A 22781-nucleotide genomic window follows, 5' to 3' on the forward strand; every position below is an offset into this window, starting at 1 on the left:
ATTGCACCCTCGATTGGAATAGGCCTAAGTTCGATTCTCGTTGTGACGGGAGGAATCTTTATTTGGACTTTTTCAATCGAAGGTGAGTCATCCGATTTCATATGGAGGTAGCAGGGTTTTTTCTCCTGGAAACTCAGGTTTTTCATCCCGTATACAGACAAATCAGCCCTTCAGAACACACGCAATTTACAGACAAAAAATACTAGTTGTGGTGGGCGGTAGGTGGCGTTGATTGGTAGTAGAGGTTCGATGTAGTGGTGGAGACAGCTGTATAGTGGGCGTCCTCCCGCGATGAGTCTTTGGACTCCTTGGAGGTGTCATGAATAATAATAATAATAATAAATCTTACTTCAAACTCTCATAGTAAAATTCCTCTGTAATTCTCATATTCAGTTTATTTCCCTTGTATAAATGGTCATGTTAGAGCTCTACTCTGGTCATCTGAAATTTGATCTTCTGATTATGCTTTTTGGATTATACAGTGTAGTGCAAAAAAAATTTCACCTCCAAATTTTTATTATTATTATTATTATTCTTCAGACCTCCATGGAGTCAAAAGACTCATCGCGGGAGGTCCTTCCTAGGAAACACAAAGTCTAGCAAGACTCATCGTGGGAGGTCCCTTCTAGGAAACACAAAGTCTATCATACCACTCCTTAAACTCATTGACCGTTCGTGCTCTCACCACTCTATCAGACAATGAATTCCATAGTTCAACCACCCTCCATGCAAAGAAACTCCTCCTCGCCCTCTTGCTCACAGTTTCCTTTGGTAACTTCCAGGGATGGCCCCTTGTCATCATTCCTTGCTGTTCAACCAAGCGAAAGAACTCCCCAGTGTCAACCCTGTAACCACCTCTCAACAGTTTAAAAGTCTCAATCACCTCTCCTTCTTCTATCCACCAAACTCTGCAGTCCACATTCTTTCAGCCGATCCTCATAATTAACATTGTCATCATCATCATCATCATGCATATCAACGATTTAGGCCTAGTGTGGCCTTTTCCGGCCTTAGAGATCGTCGTTGAATCTTTTAAGAGGAAGTCCTGGTTTTCTTTTTCCTAATGGCTTGTACTTTAAGTCTTGTTTTGGTAATCTTTCTATTTTCATTCTTTGAACATGTTCCATCCATTTATGTGCATATTTTTTAATTTTTTCTATTACTGATTCTTGGTTTAATTCTTTCATAATTTCTTCGTTTCTTTTGTGATCAAATAGAGTATACTTTGCAGTTTTCTCACAAACTTCATTTCTGCTGTTATTGATCTTCGTTTGTCTTTTTGTTTTATTGTTGAGATTTCACTTCCATATAATAAGACTGGTAAGGCTAATTTATTTTATACTTTTAGTCTGGTTTGTTTTTGAACTTGGTTTATTTAAATATAGAGTTAATTAAACCTGTTATTTTAAAATATTTTTCAATTTTTTGGATTTTATCTTTTTTTCATTTTCATATGTGATCATACATCCTAGGTAGTTAAATGAATTCACCTGTTCTAAGATCTTGTTATTTATTACTATTTTAGATCTTGTTGGATCTTGTCCTTTAAAGGCCATAGTTTTTGATTTTTCTGTTGATATTATCATACCATAATCTTTGGCTATCTCATTTAGATCTAAGATAGCTTTCTATAAGTTATCTTCAGAATTTGTAATTATTATTTGGTCGTCGGCAGAGAGGAGAGTGTTTAAGTTCACTGTAGGAGAAAGTTTAATTCCTTGATGTAAATTTTTATTCTATTTTATTATTATTTCATTTAAGTAAATATTAGAAAGAGTTGCTGAGAGGGGACATCCCTGTCAGACCCCTTGGTTTATCTCTCTTGTATATGATAGCACGTGATTTAATCTTATTTGTATTTGATTATTTTCATATATACTTGTGATAGCTTTTAGGATATTATTTGGTATTTTTCTTTCTTTTAATTTTGTCAAATACTTTTTCAAAGTCAATAAATGCAATATGTGTTTCTAAATTGTATTCTCTTCTTTTCTCTATTATTAATTTTAGGCAAAAGGCCGGGTCTGTACATGATCGTCCTTTTCTAAATCCATTCTGTACTTCTAAAATAAAGTTTTCAGAATATTTCATTAGTTTGCTATTTAAGATTCTGCTATATATTTTGTAAAAGGAATTTAGTATACTGATACCTCTATAGTTTTTAGGGTCATCTCTATTACCTTTTTTAAAGATAGGAATCAGAATTGCTTTTTTCCATTCTATTGGGGGGATACCAGTTGAATAAATTTTATTTAAAAATAATAAAAGTCTTTCTTTGAATCTTGTTTTTGCGTATTTTTATAGTTCTGAACCTAGCTTATCTTCTCGAGGTGATTTTCCGTTTCTTGTTTTTTTCAGGCTGATTTCTAATTCTTCTTTAGTTATTTCCTTTTCATTTTCGTTAATTGTTTGCCAGTTGTCTTTTTTAAAATATTTGTCTGTCCACAATTCTGTGTAGTAATTTAGAAATTCTTCTAATTTCAATTTGGTGTTTAATTTTATGTTTTCTCTGGTATCTGCATTTAAGTGTTTCAAAATCTTATATACATTGGGTCTTATTTTATATAAATCATGTTCTAAATTAGAAACGAATTTGTTCCCTGATTCTCTATGTCTTTTTCTGATTTCTCTTTTAGCTATGGCTCTTATTCTTTTATATTCTATTTTATCTTCTAATCTTAATTAGAAGATAAAGATTAGAAGATGAAATTTACTATTAGTAAAAAATTAAAACAACTATTAGTAAAAGATTAGAAGTAATTTTAATTACTTCTAATCTTATTATCTAGTCTTCTAATCTTAATTATCTTAAGATTAGATAATTTAAGATAATTAAGATTAGATAATAAGATTAGAAGTAATTAAAATTACTTCTAATCTTTACTAATAGTTGTTTTGAAATAGTTGAGTGGTAGGGCTGCTACCTTAAGGCTTCTGAACTAGCCTTCTTCTGAATTTAAACCCCTAGGAGGAATAGGGTATATTGAAGGGGAAAAGAGTAGATTATAGAAGAATTATAGTAAGGTTTATAGAGAGGGCAGGTCTGCGTGGTTAGCCTAGTGGCTTTGCGCTTCACAACCATATGGCTGGGGAAGGAGTGTCCTAGGTTTGATTCCTGTCGACAACGTGAGGAGCTGAAGGATCTTCCTCAGCCATTGCCAAGTTAGCCGGTCTTGGGCGTGGACAGCAGGGTTTTTTCCCGCCAGTTTATCTGGCATTTTTCATTCTGCAAGCAGGCAAACTGGCCCTGTGAACACACAGCCAGGAATACCTTGACGCATAGGGGTGACCATTCTATCCTCGTATTTTGGTTTACGAAATCCAAGCATGCTTGGAGGGTTGTGGGCCTTAAAAAAAGGCCTGTTAAAGCCATTGAGATGAGATTTATAGAGAGGGCATAGTTGTAAGGCCAGAAATGAAAAGACCCCATGACCCTCGAGTACTCTAATAGCATAAGGTTGCATAAAATAAGAGGAGTTGGCTGATAAGGCCTTATAGGAAAAGATTAAAGTAAGTGGATCTTCCTCAAAGTAGAAGAAGGAGAGGATAGATCTAGCCACGGGTCAATGGGAGTGCCACTTCCCTTACAATCAAGATGATTGCCCCTTATGGCCCATGAGTCCTTATTCAGTATATTCAGACCATCCCACCATACACACACACACACACACACACACATGGTGGGCTCCCCTATCCACCACCCAGGGGACATGCTTTCTAGGGATTACAGGGCCCCCCCTAAGATGGTTTCAGGACTGTACAATGTTAATTGTACAGTCCTGAAACCATCTTTGTTATCTGCCTTTATACCCTTTCCACAGTTAATTTACCCCCTTCAAATCCTGGGGACCAAATCTGAGAACCAAATCTGTAGTCCAAGTGTGGTCTGATCAGGGTCTTATACAATGGAATGATAACTCTTTTATCTCTGCAGGTCAGCATCCTTCTCATTATTGCAGGAATCCTCTGTGTTACCTTCACCACCTTTGCAATATATCCCCTGAATTTAAGGTTTCTATCAATCATCAACCCAAGATCTCTTATCTCCCCTACTTCCTCCAGTATAGCTCATCCAATAGAGTATGCAGCATCCCATCGATGTGTCCCAAACCTCAAGACCTTATGTTTTGCTGTATTAATCTGATACCTTCAGTCATTTGCCCATCTGTCTTATTCACCCTTCCCATCTTCACATCATCTGCAAACAACTGAATATCCCCCTGCAATCCGCTGACAATGTCATTGATATAAAGGTTAAACAATATAGGACCCAGTACTGAGCCCTTTGGGAGCCGATTTGTAACCCTCTGCCTTCTTGAAACTGCCCCACCATACACAACTCTCTGATATCTATTGGACAGCCAATCCTGAATCCAGTTGACCAACCTGACATCCAAACCCATGTACTGCCACTTAAATATCAGCTTATCATGTGGCACCATGTCAAATGCCTTTGCTAAGTGTAAGAAAATGGCAGTATATGCTTTTTCCTCATCAACTGTTCTTGTAACTTTATTATAAAAGGCTAGCATGTTACTAAAACAAGAGTGCCCCTTAACAAATCCATGTTGACTCTCACAGATAACATTACCCTCATCTCCCCAATGCTGTATATGGTCTCTCACTATTTTTTCCAAGATCTTAACAACTACTAGTGACACACAAACTGGCCTATAATTAGACACTTCCACATAGCCAGACTTTCATTTTAAAGCCAGGTCAAAGGAGCTGTCAGTACTTTAGCACATTCTCTCAAACCTCGTGGTGAAATACCATCCGGTCTCACAGCTTTACTGACATCCAGAGTACTCAGTATTTGGAACACACTCTCCTCCTGCACCTCTAAACCTCAAACCTGCCCTATCCCTCTAATATTAAAATGACTCCTCCAGGATGAAATACTCCAATAAAGTTTTCATTGAACAATTCCACTATGTCCTCTGGATCAGTCACACTATTCCCTTTTTTTATCCCACAATGTCATTTTTCCACAATCATTTCTCCTCCTACTGTCCACATAGCTAAACAATTCCCTAGCATTTTCTTTGGATCTTAAGGTCAATCTCTTCTCATATTCCAGTTTCGCCTTCTTTACCATACTAGTCACTCTCCTGGCCTGTGTCTTATATTCTTCATACATCTGCTCTTCACCTGCCTCCTTATATCTCTTCCATAGCTTCTTCTTCACATACAGTTCTTGTTTAATATTGTTTGTCATCCACTTTACTCCGAATTGTGTCCTCTTCTTCAGTTGTGGAATACAGCTTACTATTGCTGCTAACAAATATTCCTGCAATTTCCCAAGCACTAATGATATCCTGGCCTTTCAGTTCCTTCCTCCATGAAACTTCCCCAAGTTGATGTCTAAGACTATTATAATCACCTGCCTTATAATTCCACGTACGTTCCCATCTCTTTGATACTCCTGCATGTGTGTTCATCTTCCAAGTCAAAACCACATGGTCACTCTCTCCAACTGGTGGGAGAGATGTCATCTCAGTTATTATCAACTCTTCTGATGCTATGACCAAATCCAAAACTCTTCAACTGCAATCTCTTGTTCCCTCTATTATATCTGGCCTAAGACATTTGTCCCTCAAGAATTCTAGAAATTCCTTTCCCTTATTGCATCTTCCTCTCCCCAATTTATACTGCTGTAGTTAAAATCTCCCATAACAATCATTCATCTTGCTCTTGCCAAGCTGAACTATCTAAACATCTCCTGGTCCCCACCCTCTGTGCTTCTTGGGTTGTAGTAACATCCCACTAAATATCCTGTCTTTTGAGTATTTGTGATTGAACATCATGAACTCCAACTGGCTTTCCACATTTCAAGGTTTTTATTCTTTATCTCAAGTACTGATAGGTATTCCTGATTGCATTATTGTTGAATCTCTTATTTTTTTTACAGTTTCCATTTCTAATCATTTTTAACAGTCTCCAGAACATTTTACCGCCTTCCTGATATTTGTCTTCTGTATTTTTACCAAAATGTGAATTTTGTTTTACTACTTTTACAAACCACTTTGCTCTTTTACATTTTTCTCTATATTCTCTCAGAACACATGGATTTCCTTGCTTGGAACTTTCAGTACACTTTATTGCTGAATCATTTTGTATTTTTTTTTTTTTTTTTTATTCCTGAGTTTGCCAGTGAGTCTCAAGTTTTGATTGTTGTTTTCAAACTCTTTCATCCTGTTTTCCTAATAATATTCTTATATTTGCTTCTATGGTTCATCTCTGAAAGCTGCTCCACTTTGATTAGTTTTAAAAATTTCATATATATTTTTCTTTTCAATACAACATTCATTTTCCCTTCCCTAGTTAAAAGGAAATGGTGATCACTTCCTATTTCAAAATTCCCTGTATATGTCATGATATTGCTGTCCACAATAACATAAGTGAGACTTTTCTTATTTCATGTGTTTTCTCTTTGTGTGCATTTGTGTATATTTTGTGTTGGAACCTGTTAAGCAATGACTAGTCACCATCTTGAACAAAAATCCAGCAGATACCATAATTATTATTATTTTTGCTGTTTCTTCCAAATTTTCCTGACACATTTTTGTGTCTAGTATTCATTCTCTACTGTGCTGTTTAGATCTCCAACAAGAATCCACTTTTTTTCATGTTAGCTGCCTTGTGTAATGATTCCCCCCCCCCCCATATGAAAGGTGAATCCTTAATGTGTTTTTCATAATGTTTTCAAAGAGATGGTGAAATTGTCCTCACTGTTATTATAATCTGAACATGACTTCTCTCCTATGTATGTGTTCATATTAGAAGAAGAGTGAAATGCTGTGTGACTTTTTGAGGTCCCAGAATGCTACCCTGCTAGTTGGTCTTTATATAAGGAGGGTGAAGGACCTCCCATTCTCAGCCATTGAGGTTTTGTGTGTATGTGACAATGTGTTCTTATGAAAAAAAAAAAAAAAAAGTTGTAGACCAACAAATGTGCTTTTTTTTTTTTTTTGATGATAGCATCCAACTAGTACAGTGCATTGCAAGGTGAATCAAGAAATCAGTCCAAATTATTCTTTTGTTTTCTGTAAAAGCCCCTCACCATCAACTGCAATCTGAATTTCACCACTAACCAGATCATACAAATTATTATTATTATTATTATTAAACAAGACCTCATGGAGTCAAAGACTCATCTAGGAGGTCCTTTTATCTCACACACATCTCATCATACCGGGTCTTAAACACATTCAAACTCCTTGCAGACACCACACTCTCAGGCAAGGCATTCCAATCATTCACAACTCTGCACGAAAAAAACCTGCCTCTCACTCCCCTACTCACACCCTCTTTATACAGTTTCCAGGTATGACCTCTGGTTCTCCCCTGATCTCCCACTATTCTCTGTAGAACTTCTCCACCATTGATCCTATAACAACCCCTTACCAACTTGTAGGTCTCTATCATATCTCCCCTCTTCCTTCTCTCCACTAGACTCTGCAAATTACATCTTTTCAATCTTTCCTCATACTCGACATTCCAGAGGTCAGAAACTACCTTAGTCAGTCGCCTTTGGACATGGAAGCCAGTCGAAGATTCAACATATCCAAGACAACAGTTCATAGAATCTTACATTTGGCAATCTTACATTTGACAATCAGTGTCAAACTTATCAAATTCAGGTACTGCGTGCCCTAAATGAAGTGGATTATCCAAATTGAGCAGCAAGGTGTGCAGAATTTCTGAATCAGATCGAAAACGGAGGTTTATTGGATAATATCTTATTCAGTGTTGAGGAAACTTTCCATGTATGGAAATATCTCTGTTTTCAATCTCATCCAGAAATTCTGCACATCTTGCTGCTCAAGTGTTATCTTCCCACGTTGTTGCATATGGATCCAGTTCTTTTAAATTTGTTCACAGGTTCACGAATCACTTTGTCTGTAGGACTGGTTCTGTGAAATTTCCTTGTAAATCTTTCTCTGATTTCATTACATCGCACTTCTTTGATACGGGATGCATCTTTCTGGTACGGGATGTTACCAGAAAGATGCATTCTTGTGTATTGATTATTAGGGTTAGGGTTCTGAAAGGAGATGAAAATAAAATGATGAAATAATTTAGATATTTTTACATTTATAACACATATTAAACATGATAAACATCAATAAACATGAGTTTTTAAAAAAATTCGTCCCATTTCACTGAAATAGATAGCTAATTCTTGGACATCCTGTATTTCTTTTACACCACATGAGCTCAAATAAACCATCTCTCTCGGACAACTTAAAATCCTTCTTAGCTTCTATTTTTGGTCATTGAAGTTCATCAGCTGTCATAAGTAATACTCCTCCTCCTCCTTTCCTATTCTCTCTATTCCCTGAAAATACTATATCCTTTACATTCTATCCCTGTAACTATATCATCTTCTGTCAAGCAGGTCCTCATGCTAGTAATTTTCATTTCATTTCATGTCCTTTCATTTCTGATACTTCTGGCATTTGCGTACATGCATTTCGACATCCCCTTGGGCCCCACAGTTGTTTTGCATAATGTCATTATCAACCCATTCAGATTTGAATGGGAGAACTGTATTTGGCTGTTGATCAGGGCTTGACTCATCCCTTCTAATTTCCCTGATTTTTCCTGCCAACCCCTCACTGAACAACACTTTCTCCAAATATCTAGCTCCAGAACTATCCAGATACAATCTGTCAGGCATATACTAGTCCATCCATCAAATTCACTCCACATCTGTAAACTGCACAACACCATCCTACTACACAATCCTCTCATTGACAATCATTGCCCTTTATCTCAATTCAGTCCTATAATATAGGCAGCAGACTCACAGTCTTTACTTTCTCATTCTTCTTTTTCACTTCTTCCTATAACTCTTTCATATCTTCTATCATTACATACTTATCACCTTTTAGATCATTCGTACCTTCCAAAACATTTAACTCTTTCACCTCCTTCCCCCCCCTCTCTCTCTCTGTCTGCATACTAAAAGCTTAGCTAATATCTTTGATCTTTGCACCTAGGAAACATGCTTTTGTCACATTCTCATTAAGTACACTTTTTATCATGGAATCTCCATACCTTTTCTTTACTCCCAATTTCTTGTTCTTTCATACTTTTCACTTTTGCTTTCATTCTCCCTAATGCCAACCATTTCTTCAGTTGTTTGAGCATATTTTATCCTCTGAAGGACTTCACATGAGCACACTAATCTAAATAAACTAAATATTTATACTTAAATCCTGCATAATGATTACTAAGATTGGCAGTTAGCATAAAGTGATCATTAATGCTGGTTTTTATAACTTTAAGAAGCTGTTAACTTGACCAGATAGGACTTTTATAAATATGTGGTGTCCAAAGAATTTGAAACCTGTAGACATTTTTTGAACAGGCAGTCTTTTATTAATTATTATTATTCCGGATCTCCATGGAGTCAGAAGACTCATCGTGGAGGTCCCATCTTAGACAGCACAGTCTCTGTCATACCACATTTTAAACCCATCCACTGACTGCACATTCATCACCTTATGACATTGCATTCCATGGTTCCACCCTCAATGCAAAAAAAAAAAAAAAACACTTCTCATTCCCCTGCTCATCACCTCCTTGTACAACTCTTCATTGTCCTAGTTCACCCCCCCCCTTGTTCTACTATATGAAAAATCTCTCTGGTGTCAGTCCTATAAATACCTCTCAACAGTTTAAATGCCTCAGTTATGTCAACCCTTTATCTATTATTTACCAAACTGTAGTTTGTATGTTCTCAGTCTGTCCTCATAACTAACATTGTAAAATCCTGATATTATTGTCCTGATTGTAAAATCAGATTTGGTCACTAGGTGGTGAAGAGAGAGGGGCTATGTTCATTGAGATCACTGTGAAAAGATAAGTTTAAAATTTGAAATTGTGTGTGTGGCAATTAGTGATAGTTTTTTTAAATATTGTTTTACAATAGTTGTGATTGGTAAGCAGTGTTTGGTGTAGTTATAATTCTGTATTTAAAATTCTATTTTTTGTTTCTTGTGTGCAGCTTTGAGCATGAGGGAAATGGCAATGAAATGTAAGATGCCACGAAAGACGAATGCAAGTGGCATAGATTTTTCAAAAGTGGTGAGATGCCAGGAATATAGTATGCACGCTTGGGGAGGGATTGAAGATATTTATGTGGAGAGAAAAAATAAGAGAGATGAGAGAGAGTTTGGGTGTGTAAGAAGTGCAGCTTACTTATGAGATATCGTTGAATATAAGCAGTAATGGGTAAAAGATCATGGATGTCACTATGGGAATAAGTGGAGTTGATGTATGGCTAAGCGCTTGAGCTGTAACAGTACAACAGCAGGTGAAAGTGGCAATGAATTAGCGATGTTGAGTGGTAAAGCGGTGTGTGTAGATGATGGCGAGTTAGCGACGGTAAGTGGTATGAAAGCTGGTGGTGAGCAGTGAGACAGTGGACATGCAAGGTAGTGAAAATGCAATTTGTGTAAATCACACTGAAAAATGAATTCAAGATATGAAAGCAGAGTTGGCAAAGATGAGGCAAGATATTAAATGTATGAGGAATGAACTAAGGAAAATTACGGATTTGCATGGAATGTGAGGAAGATTTGAGAGTGGCAGTGTATGGAGATTCGATGGTAAGAGGTGTGGCGAATGAAAAGGTGCACAAAGTCTGTTTTCCAGGAGGTAGAATGAGCAGGGTTGTTGAAGCATTGGATAAGAGGAGTATGTGAGCAAAAGAGTTGTTGGTGGTGGTAGTTGGCATGAATGATCTGACTGGTAACAAGAAGAATGTAAGAAAGGATGTTATGAGTCTGTTAAGGAGAGTGAAAGATATTAGTGTGGTAGATAAGGTAGTCAGCATGTTGCCCAGGTATGATAATGATGAGTTGAGAAGGCAAGTAAAGATTATGAATGGTGTGCTAGCAGAGGTGTGTGAGGAGAAAGGAGTTCATTTTGTGACTGTGTGTGATGAGTTTTTGAGGGGCAAATAGAGCTGTATAAAAGAGATGGACTACATTTGAATGGGTTTGGTGCGAGTCATTTGGAGAAATTGTTGTTTATTATTTTAACGGTATAATAGAACACAGAAACTAAGTAAATAATTAATTTATTAACTTGATGGTGATATTTCGCTGGTATTATAACCAGCATCTTCAGAGCACAAAAACACTGTTTGTCACAATACGCGAGACTAAAACAACATGGTGTACTTAAACAAAATTGTAGCAGCAACACAAAGACTAGAGTCCTGATTTTGGCGCCCTCTATCTAAAAAAAACAAAAACAACAAAAAAAAAAAAAAACGCTATCATATATTACTAGAGTCCTAGAAAAGTGCTAGTTTTTTCTTAATATGACTGTCTCCCAGATCTTCGGCAAGTTGATACAGCCATATTTGTTGAGATTTGGAGTGTGTTTTAGGGCTTCTGTCGCCTCTAAGAATAATTTCTCTGATTTATATGGGTTTCTGTGTAGTACTTTTGTGTTTTTCCAGTTGATCCTGTGTGCAGGGGTATCCAGAGCATGGTCTGCTAGGCCCGACTTCCCATAATGATAATTCCGGATGTATCGTTTATGTTCGCTGATGCGGATATTCACAGTTCTTCCTGTTTGACTGTAGTAGGCTTGATTGCATGAGCAGGGTACTTGGTAGACTCCTGGATGTGGTAAAGGAGAAATGCTGTCCTTGGGTGAGCGGATGAGGGTGGCTAATTTGCTACATGGTCTGAATGTAGTGCGTAGTTTATGTTTATTGAGAATTCTTGAGATCTTTTCGGATGTGCCTTTAATGTAAGGGATGGTGACTGTTTTGTTGTAGTTCTCTGTGGTGGATGGTGGGAGGGGTTTCTTAGGAGTGTTTAGTATTTTGTTTATTTTTTATGGATTGTAGCCATTGGCCAAGAAGGTGTGGCGTAAGTGAGTCAGTTCAGCAGTAAGAGCCTTGTCATTTGAACAGATTGCTCTCGCTCTATGGGTTAGCATTTTTAATATGCCATATTGTTGAGAAGGATGATGGTGTGATTGTTTGTGTAAGTATCAGCCTATATGTGTGGGTTTTCTGAAAACTGAAAATGATAAGGAACCATCTGGGGGACGTGTGATGAGTGTATCTAGGAAGGGCAGACAGTTGTTGGCTTCCAGTTCCATAGTAAAGTGGATTTTTGGATGTTGGCTATTTAAATGTGCTAAGAATGTTTTCAATGTCTCAGGGCCATGTGGCCAAATAGCAAGCACATCATCAACATAGCATAGCCAAAGTGTTGGTTTGAGAGTGGCTGTATTGATTGCTTGTTTTTCCAGGTGTTCTATGTAAAAGTTGGCTGGGGGGGGGGAGCCCATGGCTGTCCCATCAATTTGTATATTTTCCCTTTCCATGTAAAATATCCTGCATGTATTGTGAATTTGAATAGTTCAAATATATCAGGGGAGAAGTGTGACTTCAGTAGATTGAGGGTTTCTATTACTGGTACATTTGTGAATAGTGAAGTGATGTCAAAGCTTACTATTAAGTCTGAGCTTTTTAGGGTGAGGTGTTGTAAGATGCTTTTAGGACAGCATTCAAGGACAGCACATCCAAGGACAGCATTCCTCCTTTATCACATCCAGGAGTCTACCAAGTACCCTGCTCATGCAATCAAGCCTACTACGGTCAAACAGGAAGAACTGTGAATATCTGCATCAGCGAACATAAACGATACGTCCAGAATTATCATTATGGGAAGTCGGGCCTAGCAGCCCATGCTCTGGATACCCCTGCACACAGGATCAACTGGAAAAACACAAAAGTACTACACAGAAACCCATATAAATCAGAGAGATTGTTCTTAGAGGCGACAGAAGCCCTAAAACACACTCCAAATCTCAACAAATATGGCTGTATCAACTTGCTGAAGATCTGGGAGACAGTCATATTAAGAAAAAACTAGCACTTTTCTAGGACTCTAGTAATATATGATAGCATTTTTTTTTTTTTTTTCCAGATAGAGGGCGCCAAAATCAGGACTCTAGTCTTTGTGTTGCTGCTACAATTTTGTTTAAGTACACCATGTTGTTTTAGTCTCGCGTATTGTGACAAACAGTGTTTTTGTGCTCTGAAGATGCTGGTTATAATACCAGCGAAATATCACCATCAAGTTAATAAATTAATTATTTACTTAGTTTCTGTGTTCTATTATACCGTTAAAATAATAAACAACATGTTCGACGAACACATAAGTCTGTCCACACGTTTATTTGGAGAAATTGTTGCTGCAAGAGAGAATGACTGAAGTGAATGTAAGACCTGAGAATGCAAGACGTGTTGTAGAAGATCAGGATATCAAGGTAGGCAAGTTTGCGAATGAAGAGGTGAGTGGCATGAGTGAAGAGAATAAGAAAGCAGGAATGCAGAGTGGACATGGAAACAGGAGAGATCAGGATGAATGGGAGGGGGGGGACACTGCATGAAAAGTGTAGATGATGGTTCTAGGAGTATTATGAGTGCATATGAAAGGGAAGGATGTGGGGATAATATTTAGGTCTGGGGAGAGGTGTAATATCAGTGATGATAGACAAGAATGAACAGGGAAGAGTGTAGAGGAGTTACGTCTGAGAAGTGGTGTTAGTAGGACTTGTTATAAAAACAGAAATAAGCTAGTGTGTATGTTTACAAATGCTGGAGGTATTCAAAATAAGAGAAATGAAATTATAGCATTGATAGAGTTCATTCACCTAAAAAATGTTGGTATAAGTGAGACATGATTGAATGATGATGACATTTTGACAGGAATAGAGATGGAAGGATATGTAGTCTTTCACAAAGACAGACGAAGCAGAAAGGAAGAAGGAGTGTTTTTGATGATAGTCAGAGAACTACTGGGCCATCTGTGGTAGTTGTATGAGACTGGTTAGTAAGGGTATGCAGACCAGATCTTTTGCGTGGAAAGTGGTGAGTGAGTGGAATAGATTGCCAGAATTGATTATGAGTTTCCTAATGGTGAATGGATTCAAGGCGAGGTATGATAAGATTTGATGTAAGATGGTTGATTAGAGTCTCCCACAATGAGTCTGGATTGCATGGAGATGCTGTAAAATAATAATGATGATGATAGCAGAGGAGTTGTGCCCATCTAGGATGGAGATGCAAGGAGCAAATACTGACAGTGGTTTTGAAGCAGTATGGTGTGAAGTGGAGGTGAACAGGATGAAATGTTTAGTAGGGTATTGCTATAGACCTGGTAATGTGGAAGGCAGTGAGAAGGAAATGTTTAGACAAATTAGTCTGGCTAATAAGAAAAGGGTGATCATTATGCGTAATTTCAATTATGGTAATACACTGGAATGAAGAGACAATATCAGGAACCAAAGAAAGTAAATTTCTTGAGTTTTTAAGGAATACTACCTTAAGCAGTATATAACTAAAGTTACATGTGATTGAGGGTCTTGGATTTGATTATCTCATCAGAAGATATCTCTCACAAAAGTCGAGCCATTTCAGGACTTTTGTGAGAAAGAGTTATATGTGGAACTATAAGGCAGGTGATTATGACAAACTCAGGAGGCAGTTTGCAGCAATATCATGGAATGAGGACTTGCATGAGAAGAAAATCGATGCTGTGTGGCCTCTACTCAGGAATTATCTGGCAGAGGCAATGACTGAATGTATTCCAAAAGGTCAGGAGATTAAACAAAGTATGTGTAAAATGGATGACTGAAGAGGTGGAGCATGCAATCTGGAAGAAAAGGCATTGTGGAGGTGGCACAAGATGAGTGGAGATAATTAGTTTGCATGAGGAGTACAGAGAGCAAGCAAGGAAGGTGACTCACTTAGTAAGGGTAGCAAAAATGTGGTATGAGCAGTATTTAGCAAATTACACTAAAAGAAATCCTAGGGAGTTTTTTCTTCGATATGTGGCCAGTAGAAGGAAGAATGATTATGGGAGGATGATGGTCAATGATAATGGAAGAATGATAAATACTGAGGAGGATATAGTAGAAGTGTTAAATGAGCAGAACTTGAGAGCAGTGGGAATGGGAGAGGAACTACTGATGGTGAGTGAGCAGGAGATATATGAGGCATTGAGTAAATGATGTTAACAAAGCCATGGGATTTGATGGTATATCAACATCTTGAGAGAATGTTCCAGGCAGTTAACAACAGCTTTAATGTTCATTTTTAATGAGTCTTAGATTAGCCCAGGTTCCAAAGGAATGGAAAGATGGCAAAATTGTTCTGCTTCATAAAGGGGTTGATAAGACTAAGGCTTCAAATTATAGGCCAATCTGCTTGTCTGGATTGCAGTCAAGGTATTGAAGTTGGTGAGGACAAGGATTCTTAAGGGGGTGGACAGCAGTAGAATTCTCGTTAATGTACAGCGTGAGTTTGCTAAAGGAAGATTGTGTTTTAGCAATCTGCTTAATTATAACAAGGTGGTGAATACATTGGATAAGGGAGGATGCATATACAGTAGTATCTTTAGATTTTGTAAAGGCTTTCGATGGATTACCACATGACAAACTAGTAGTTAAGTTGGAACAGATGGGGTTGGATAGTAGATTAGTGTGTTGGATTGGAGATTGGCTGTCCAGTCTGATAGGTATCAGGAGGTTGTGTATTGGGGAGTGATATTCCAGAAGAGGAAAGTCACTAGTGGTGTGACCCAGGGATCAGGTTTTGGGGACATTGTTGGTTAATTTGTATGTAAATGACATCAGAAAGGGCTTAAGTGGTGATATATAGTAGTTTGCACATGATGCAAAGTTGGGGAGAGTTATAAACAGTAGAGCAGATGTTGTAGCTTTGTAAGAGGACCTAAATAGACTGTTTGAAGGCAGGTGTGTGGGGATGTCAGTTTAATGTTACAAAGCATAAGGTTTTAAAATTTGGGAAGCAAAGATGGGAGGCAGAGTATAGGATTGGTGGGGATATTTTGGAGGAGATGGACTTGGGGGTTGTGGTGAATAGAGACTTGAAATTTCGTGGACACTTTCCTAAAATTGTAAAGATGACACAGCGGATTATGAGAATGTTGTGGAGAACATTGACATGTATAAGTAAGGATGTTTTGATTCCATCGTTCAAGATTTTGATCAGGCTGCATATGGATTACTGTGTGCAGTTTTAGTCACCTCTGTACACCCCTTGAGGGATGGCAGGAATTTGATGATGATGATGAGTTTTAGTCACCAAGTTTTCAGAAGGGTGATGAGTTTTTATAGAGGATCCAGAGATGATTGACTAAGTTGGTTTCAGGTTTCTGGAATGTGAAATATGAAAAGATTGAGAGAATGCAAATTACAGAGCCTAGTGGATAGAAGGAAGAGGGGAGACATATAAGTTGATGAGATTTAAAATCTCATCAGCTTTAATTAATTTTATTTAACTATAAAAAATTTTATTTAATTTTATCTAACATCAATTTTATTTAACTATAAAAAATCTCATCCATGCTAATGGATGAGATTTTTTATAGAATACTTGGAGACAGGGAAGAACAAGAGGCCATCCTTCATACTGTATAAGGTGAGTGTGAGCAAGGGGGTGGTGGGGAGTAGATTTTTGGTGGAGAGTGGTGGGTGATTAGAATGCATTGCCTGAGAGTGTGGTGAGTGCAGGGACAGTGAATACATTTAAATTGAGGTATGATGAGCTGTGCATGTGAGAGTGGGGCCTCCCATGATGAGTTTCTTGACTCTATGGAGGTCTGTGGATAATAATAATAATCATAATATCATTTTTGTTATCTGCCTCTATACCCTCTCCAAGGTTATTTTATCTTCTTCAAACCTTGGTGACCAGATCTGAGCACAATTTTCCAGATGTGTTCTTATTTTTATTGATTTTCATCCCAAGATCCCTTGCTTCCTCCACTTCCTCTAATATAGGTCCACCAATATTAGAGGAAGAATTTTAGAATGCAGCTTCCTATCAGTGGATCCCAGATTTCAATACATTTAGTTACATTAAACTGATCGCCCATTCATTTACCCATATGTCCAGCTTATTTAAATCCTCTTGAAGCTGCTACATTGACACTATTACTAATAATATATCCCTGCAACCTAGTGACATTATCATTGACATTAAAGATTAAAAGGCTAGGATCACAGTACTGATCCAAGTGGACTCCTATTTGTGATCTTCCTTTTCCTTGATACTGCTCCTCTTATACACAACTCTGATATCTCTCACAGCCATTTTCCAATCCACTTCATTAACCAAATATTTAATCCTATTTGTAGCAGTCTAAATATCAGCTTATCACATGACACCCTATCAAATGCCTTTGCAAAATCAAAAAAAAAAAAAAAAAATCACATTGGAATGCAAATAAATTCATATTTTATTATATATTTTCAATATTCGTTTATTTTAATTTTATATGAGTAAATTAAATTTATTTTACATTATTTTCTCTAAAATGCATTTACCTTGATCATTTCAGTTGTCCTTCTGAATTCACAAGAGAATTTTTTAATCCTTAGTTCATAGTAATCATGGACAACATAGATGAAGAATTAGCAAAACTGTCTACTAATGACTCTATTTATGGTACTTTAAGTAATTTTGAAGTGGAAAGAAAAATCGGTAAAGGCCAATTCAGTGTGGTCTATAGAACTAAGTGTAAACTTGATGGAAATATTCTGGCATTGAAGAAAGTACAGGTAAGATTTAACAAACCATAAAATATAGCATAAAAAAATATATTTTTTTGATATTGCTCTCCTATATAACAGGTGAAGGACCAATAATTATGCACAACAGTGCCATATGTGTGTGTGTGGTGGGGAGGGGCTGTAGATGAGAATTGAGATAGAAGTTTATTGGCATTTTCCTTGAAGATTTGCAAATAGTTGTTTGGGAACACTTCATGAAGAAGGCTGTTCCAGGAGACAGAGGTAGATGGAATAAAAGAAGAGAAGCAGGTTTGTTGTATTTGCAGTTGCACTGAAAAGGAATGCTGAGCAACTTTGCTCTTGTTTTAACAGGTCCAACAGAAAGTGGAGAAATGATGGTTGTCAGTTCATTGGACCAGTGATAATGAAATTATCTGTGGAACAGACACTGAGCTTAAACAGTGTATCTATGAGACACAGAACTGAAGCGAATCTGTAATGTCATCTATAAGCCAAATTTCTCTCTTCTGGGCAACATGAAAAATTTTTAAGCTTTTAGGTGCATCATACCAAACGTGATTAGTATTCTAGGATGGGTGAATTTGGGATTTATATACTGTTAATGGAGGGTCGACGTAAAATAGTATCTTGAGCAGAAGAGAATGACTAGTTTTTTTGGATGCTACAGAAGCAATTCCTGTGATGTGTTTATGCCAGAAGAGGCTGGATGTAAATGTTAGTCCAAGTCGAGAAATTTGATCCTCTAGTGATTTGTATTACTGAGGTAAAGAGCAGATAAGCTTAGATCCCTTTTGTGAGAGAAAAGGTAAGTCTTTTGGGTAATGTTGAAGGTGACCAGAGTGTGTCACACTATCTGGAAGGATGATATGCAGGTTAATGTTTAAAGCATGGCTGTAGAATGATTGTAAAGCTTGGGAGACGTACGACACTACATGGATTGACATATAAGTAGGATGAATGGAGAGTAATCTACAAAGCTGTGAGTAGGATTAATGGTGGTTGAGAGTAGGTCATTTATATATTGGAAAAAGAGATCAGGTGATACAACAGAGCCCTTGAGCATTCCTGCTTAGTAGCAAAGCTCAAAGAGAGGGATTCATCAATAGCAATAACATGCAATGAACAACCAGAGAGAAAGCTTACTATACAATTATTGAGGATAACAGGTATACCAAAAGATGGCAATTTGTTTAGCAGGCCTCAACTTAAGACTTGGTAAAAGTGCTGGAAATGTTAAGACTGACAGCACGTTTCTTTTTTCCAAACCTTTCCACTGCACATATTCAATAGTGGACAATATAGGCTAAGAGGTCAGCCTTGGGCCTTCAATGGTGGCAGTCCACACTGGTGGTCACTGATTAATTATTATTATTATTACCTGACACCTCCAGGGAGTCCAAAGACTCATTGAGGGAGGGAACCTACTCTACAACTCTCTGTCTCCACCACTCAATCCACTAATGAACTGCAACTACACCGACACACCATCTACTACACACCACCACCACCACTACTGGTATTTTCACAGACAATCACAAACATCCATACCCATGGTGGGATTTGAATCCTCAGCCTTTTGGCTAGAGAGCAGATATGCTAACCATTCAGCCAACCAGGCTGGTAAAAGAGAAAGCCAGCAGCACCCTCCCAAGTACTGATGGGGCCCAATGCTGCTTAACTTCGGTGATCAGGTGAGAACCAGTGTATTCAGTGTAGTCTGGCCGCTGACCAAAAAGTGCTGGCCAAAAATTGGCATGCTTCTAGATAGTGAAATTGACTATTAATGACTTTCTCCACTATTTTGAGAGGAATGAGTTGATGGTGATTAGTCAAGCACTTTGACAGTAGACTTCTATCTCCCTTTTTTAGAATAAGCTGGATATATGATTACTTCCACACACTGGGCTAAATACCAGCTAAGTATGATATAAATGAATCATAGGGATGATACAGGACAGGTGTTAGGTCTGGAATACAATTAGGAGATCCCACGAGTAGAAGTAAACTATTTTTAGTGTCCAAGTTAATTATTAATTTTCTGATTTTTTTTTTTTTTTTTTCCCAAAAAAACTACAGAAGCCATACGGTGTTCAGATTCTGGTATGGTAGGAGGTATTTTGCTTTGCTCATCTATGCAGAAGTTGGAGAGTGATACAAGGGATCAGCTTTATCTGCGGATAACAGTGGTGCCATCAGGATGGGAGAGAGAGGTGGAAGTGTAAGTGATTAGAGGTTACTTCTGATCACCTTAGCAGGGGATCAGAAGGCATGGCTTCCATTTGGACAGGAGGAAAGTTCACTGTTGTTGGTCTTTCTTTATGAGATCAGAATTAGATCTTCTGATGACTGTTTTACATTTCTCACATGCTTCAGCATACATCATCATCAAATTCCTGCCATGTATCCTCAAGGGGTGTACAGGATATGACAGTACTACACATGAAAAAATTACATCATTACTAACTTCCTATCTACAATTTTCCTCCAAATCAGTCTGTTACTTGTCAAGACTCCAACATTATCAGATCTTATATTTCTATCGTCTAAGGCACTTTGTACCGTATCAATCCACCTATATCTTGGTGTTCCTCTGGGTCGTTTTCCTGCCAACCTGGCAGAGAACACTTGTTTTGCTAATCTTTCCTCTCCCATTCTATTTAAGTGACCATACCACCTGAGATTAGCTCTGCTAACGCATTCCTGGATGCTGACAATGTCAAGTTCTTTCCTAATATCCTCATTTTTGATATGATATTGCCATTGATGCCATCTGTTCATGCCTATGGATTCTCAGGACTCTCATATCTGCAGTCTCTAGTCTTTGGTCAAGTGTTTTACTTCTGACCCAGCTCTCATATCATAAGTTAAAACTGGTTTGAACACTGTCTTGTATACAGCTAATTTAGTGTTCTGACTAATTTCTTTCTTATTCCATATGAATTTATTCAGTTGACTTCCATACACTGAGTATAAAGCTTGGGGGGGGGGGATTCTTGGTTGTTGATTAAGCTGAATTTTTTTCTTCAAATGCTTTGTTATGCTTTCTGTTGAACCAGGGCTTGAAAAGTGGACCAGGATTTTGGGTAGAATGAGAGTTGGTCTTCATGCCAGTGAAAATAATTTCTGTGACTTACTGGGAGCAGGTGTTTGGGGTTGAAGGAGCAGAAGCAACATTGAGACTATGGAAAGGAAAATTAGAAATTTTGGAGGTCGTTCCACTTGACAACTTTATAGTATTAAACGACATGAATTTGGGAGTGATTGGAAGAAGAGAATTTTGTGGGAGAGGGGACTCTTTCACAAAAGGCTCATAATCTTGCACAAGATTATAGTCTGAGTTACTGACAGGAGAAGTGACCTCTGCAGTGTATCTGGAAGGAAAACTATTTAAAAAGAGATCAAGAGTATTTGGAGAGTGAATAGAGTTATCAGGAATTTGATAGTTGATTTATATCTATATTGTGTGTGTGTGTGTGTGTGTTTGTGTGTGTAAATAAATACATTTTCTAAACCTTTCCATTTGAGATTTTATTAGCCACTCTCAGATCAAATTGCAAGATTTGATCTGAGACTGGCTAATAATATTTTCCTAAAAACTCAAGTTATTCTCCAAACAACTTCTGGATTTAGGAAAACAACACAGCACTACTCCTTCCCATTTGATGAACTACACATTGACTTCTATAAACCTTAAATTCTGATTTCTTAGCCATTATTCAGTGAGGATCTGATAACCTCGTTAATTTCATTATCAGTAAAACTCAATCCTTTCTTATTTCTCTCGAAAAAAGAACTCTTTTATTCTAGTCTTACTCTTGACATCACCAAAATCTATGGATGAGTTTTTTGGGGAATATCTCTAACTTCCAATCATTCTCAGCAAATATTTCCTCTTTAGCATCCAAAAAATAAGATTTTCTCTTATGCTTGAGGTACTTATCTATGAACATGTGTTAACAAATCATAAATCCATTCAATCATTGAATTTTTTTTTTTTTTTTTTTGGTGGGGGGGTGTTGTTCCCAAGATCTTTCAGTAAATACCTGACTTGGTCCAGAAGGAAGCAGTGAAGTTGATTTATACAATATATATAGCTAACTTGTACAGTGAGAAAGAAGCTACAGCTACAGTAAGGAGGTGTTGGATTAACTGATTGGCTTTGAGTTGGAAAGAGAGTTAGGCAAGGATGCCTACTTTCTCCTTACCTGTTTAGCATCTATGCTGAGGACATCATTCGTGGAGTACTGGATAAGCTTAACACGGGAATTAGGATAGGTGGCAGATTTATCAGTAATCCGAAGTATGTTGACGATACAGTACTCTTTTGTAATAAGGAAGAACTAGGACAAATCCTTATAAAGTTAATGAGATCAGTAAGATCTCATCAGTAGTCGGATAGCAGACTTTTACAGTCATATTATCCCATATTTAACCCATTTCTAAGAATTGTGACAAATTCTTGCCATCTAAGTACTGTCCAGTTTCACTCACTTCAGTTGTTTCTAAAATAATGGAGAAAATTATTAACACTTAATCTATGCTACTTATAGATTCTAGGACAAATATTGTGGAAAAGGTAGGAAAAATTTAAGTGGCTGCTTTTGATATCTCTGAGGCATTTGAATGGGTTTGATCCATAAGGGGTACTTAAGGGTCAAAGCTGTATAACTGAGAGGAGACCCCACTACATAGCCTTTAAAGGAATGCGGAGAACCGACCAGGGATTCTGACCTAATGTCCAATCCTCACCTTCCCGTGGTGCACCCTATTGGGTATCTACCTGGATACTGAACGAAAATGAGGATGGGCTGCCAATTTTGGATTTAGCCAACCAAATTGTATTCTTATTGGCTTAAACCAAAATACAAATACAATACAAAATGATGGTACAACATGACAAAATTTCATGCTGAGGCATTGCCCGGTTAAACAAGGCCCCCGTTGTTTTCTCCAGGGAACCAGGGCGAACAGCGAAAAGTCAGGTACTGGAACAAATCTGAAGTTAGTAATGATGTAAATTTTTCATGTAGTACTATCATATTCTGTACACCCCTTGAGGGTACATGGCAGGAATTTGATGATGATGATCCAAAGGCTTGTCAAGTACTCTCCTATTATGTGATCTGATTTCTGCAAGTCGGTTGCTGTCTGAATGTCTGTCTGGAAGCATATTACGTATG

General features: G+C 37.5%; 1 protein-coding gene across 5 annotated transcripts in view; it reads left to right on the top strand.

Moving 5' to 3' along the window:
* Positions 1–22781, top strand: part of LOC150103872 (serine/threonine-protein kinase Nek7-like) — a 199502-nt gene that overhangs the window by 16661 nt on the left and 160060 nt on the right. For 3 of the 5 annotated variants that reach the window (XM_090396582.1, XM_090396579.1, XM_090396578.1), the window contains exon 2: positions 17409–17628. In XM_090396582.1, the coding sequence (XP_090252708.1) occupies positions 17461–17628 (168 nt within the window). In that variant the 5' untranslated portion in view covers positions 17409–17460. The remainder of the gene's footprint in view (positions 1–17408; positions 17629–22781) is intronic. The other 2 variants (XM_090396577.1, XM_090396580.1) reach the window with 1 other exon arrangement.

This window comes from Typopeltis vanoorti, chromosome 8 (assembly GCF_054136105.1).
Source record: "Typopeltis vanoorti isolate ZY-2024b chromosome 8, IOZ_Tvanoo_1.0, whole genome shotgun sequence".
NCBI classification, from domain to species: Eukaryota; Metazoa; Arthropoda; class Arachnida; order Uropygi; family Thelyphonidae; genus Typopeltis; species Typopeltis vanoorti.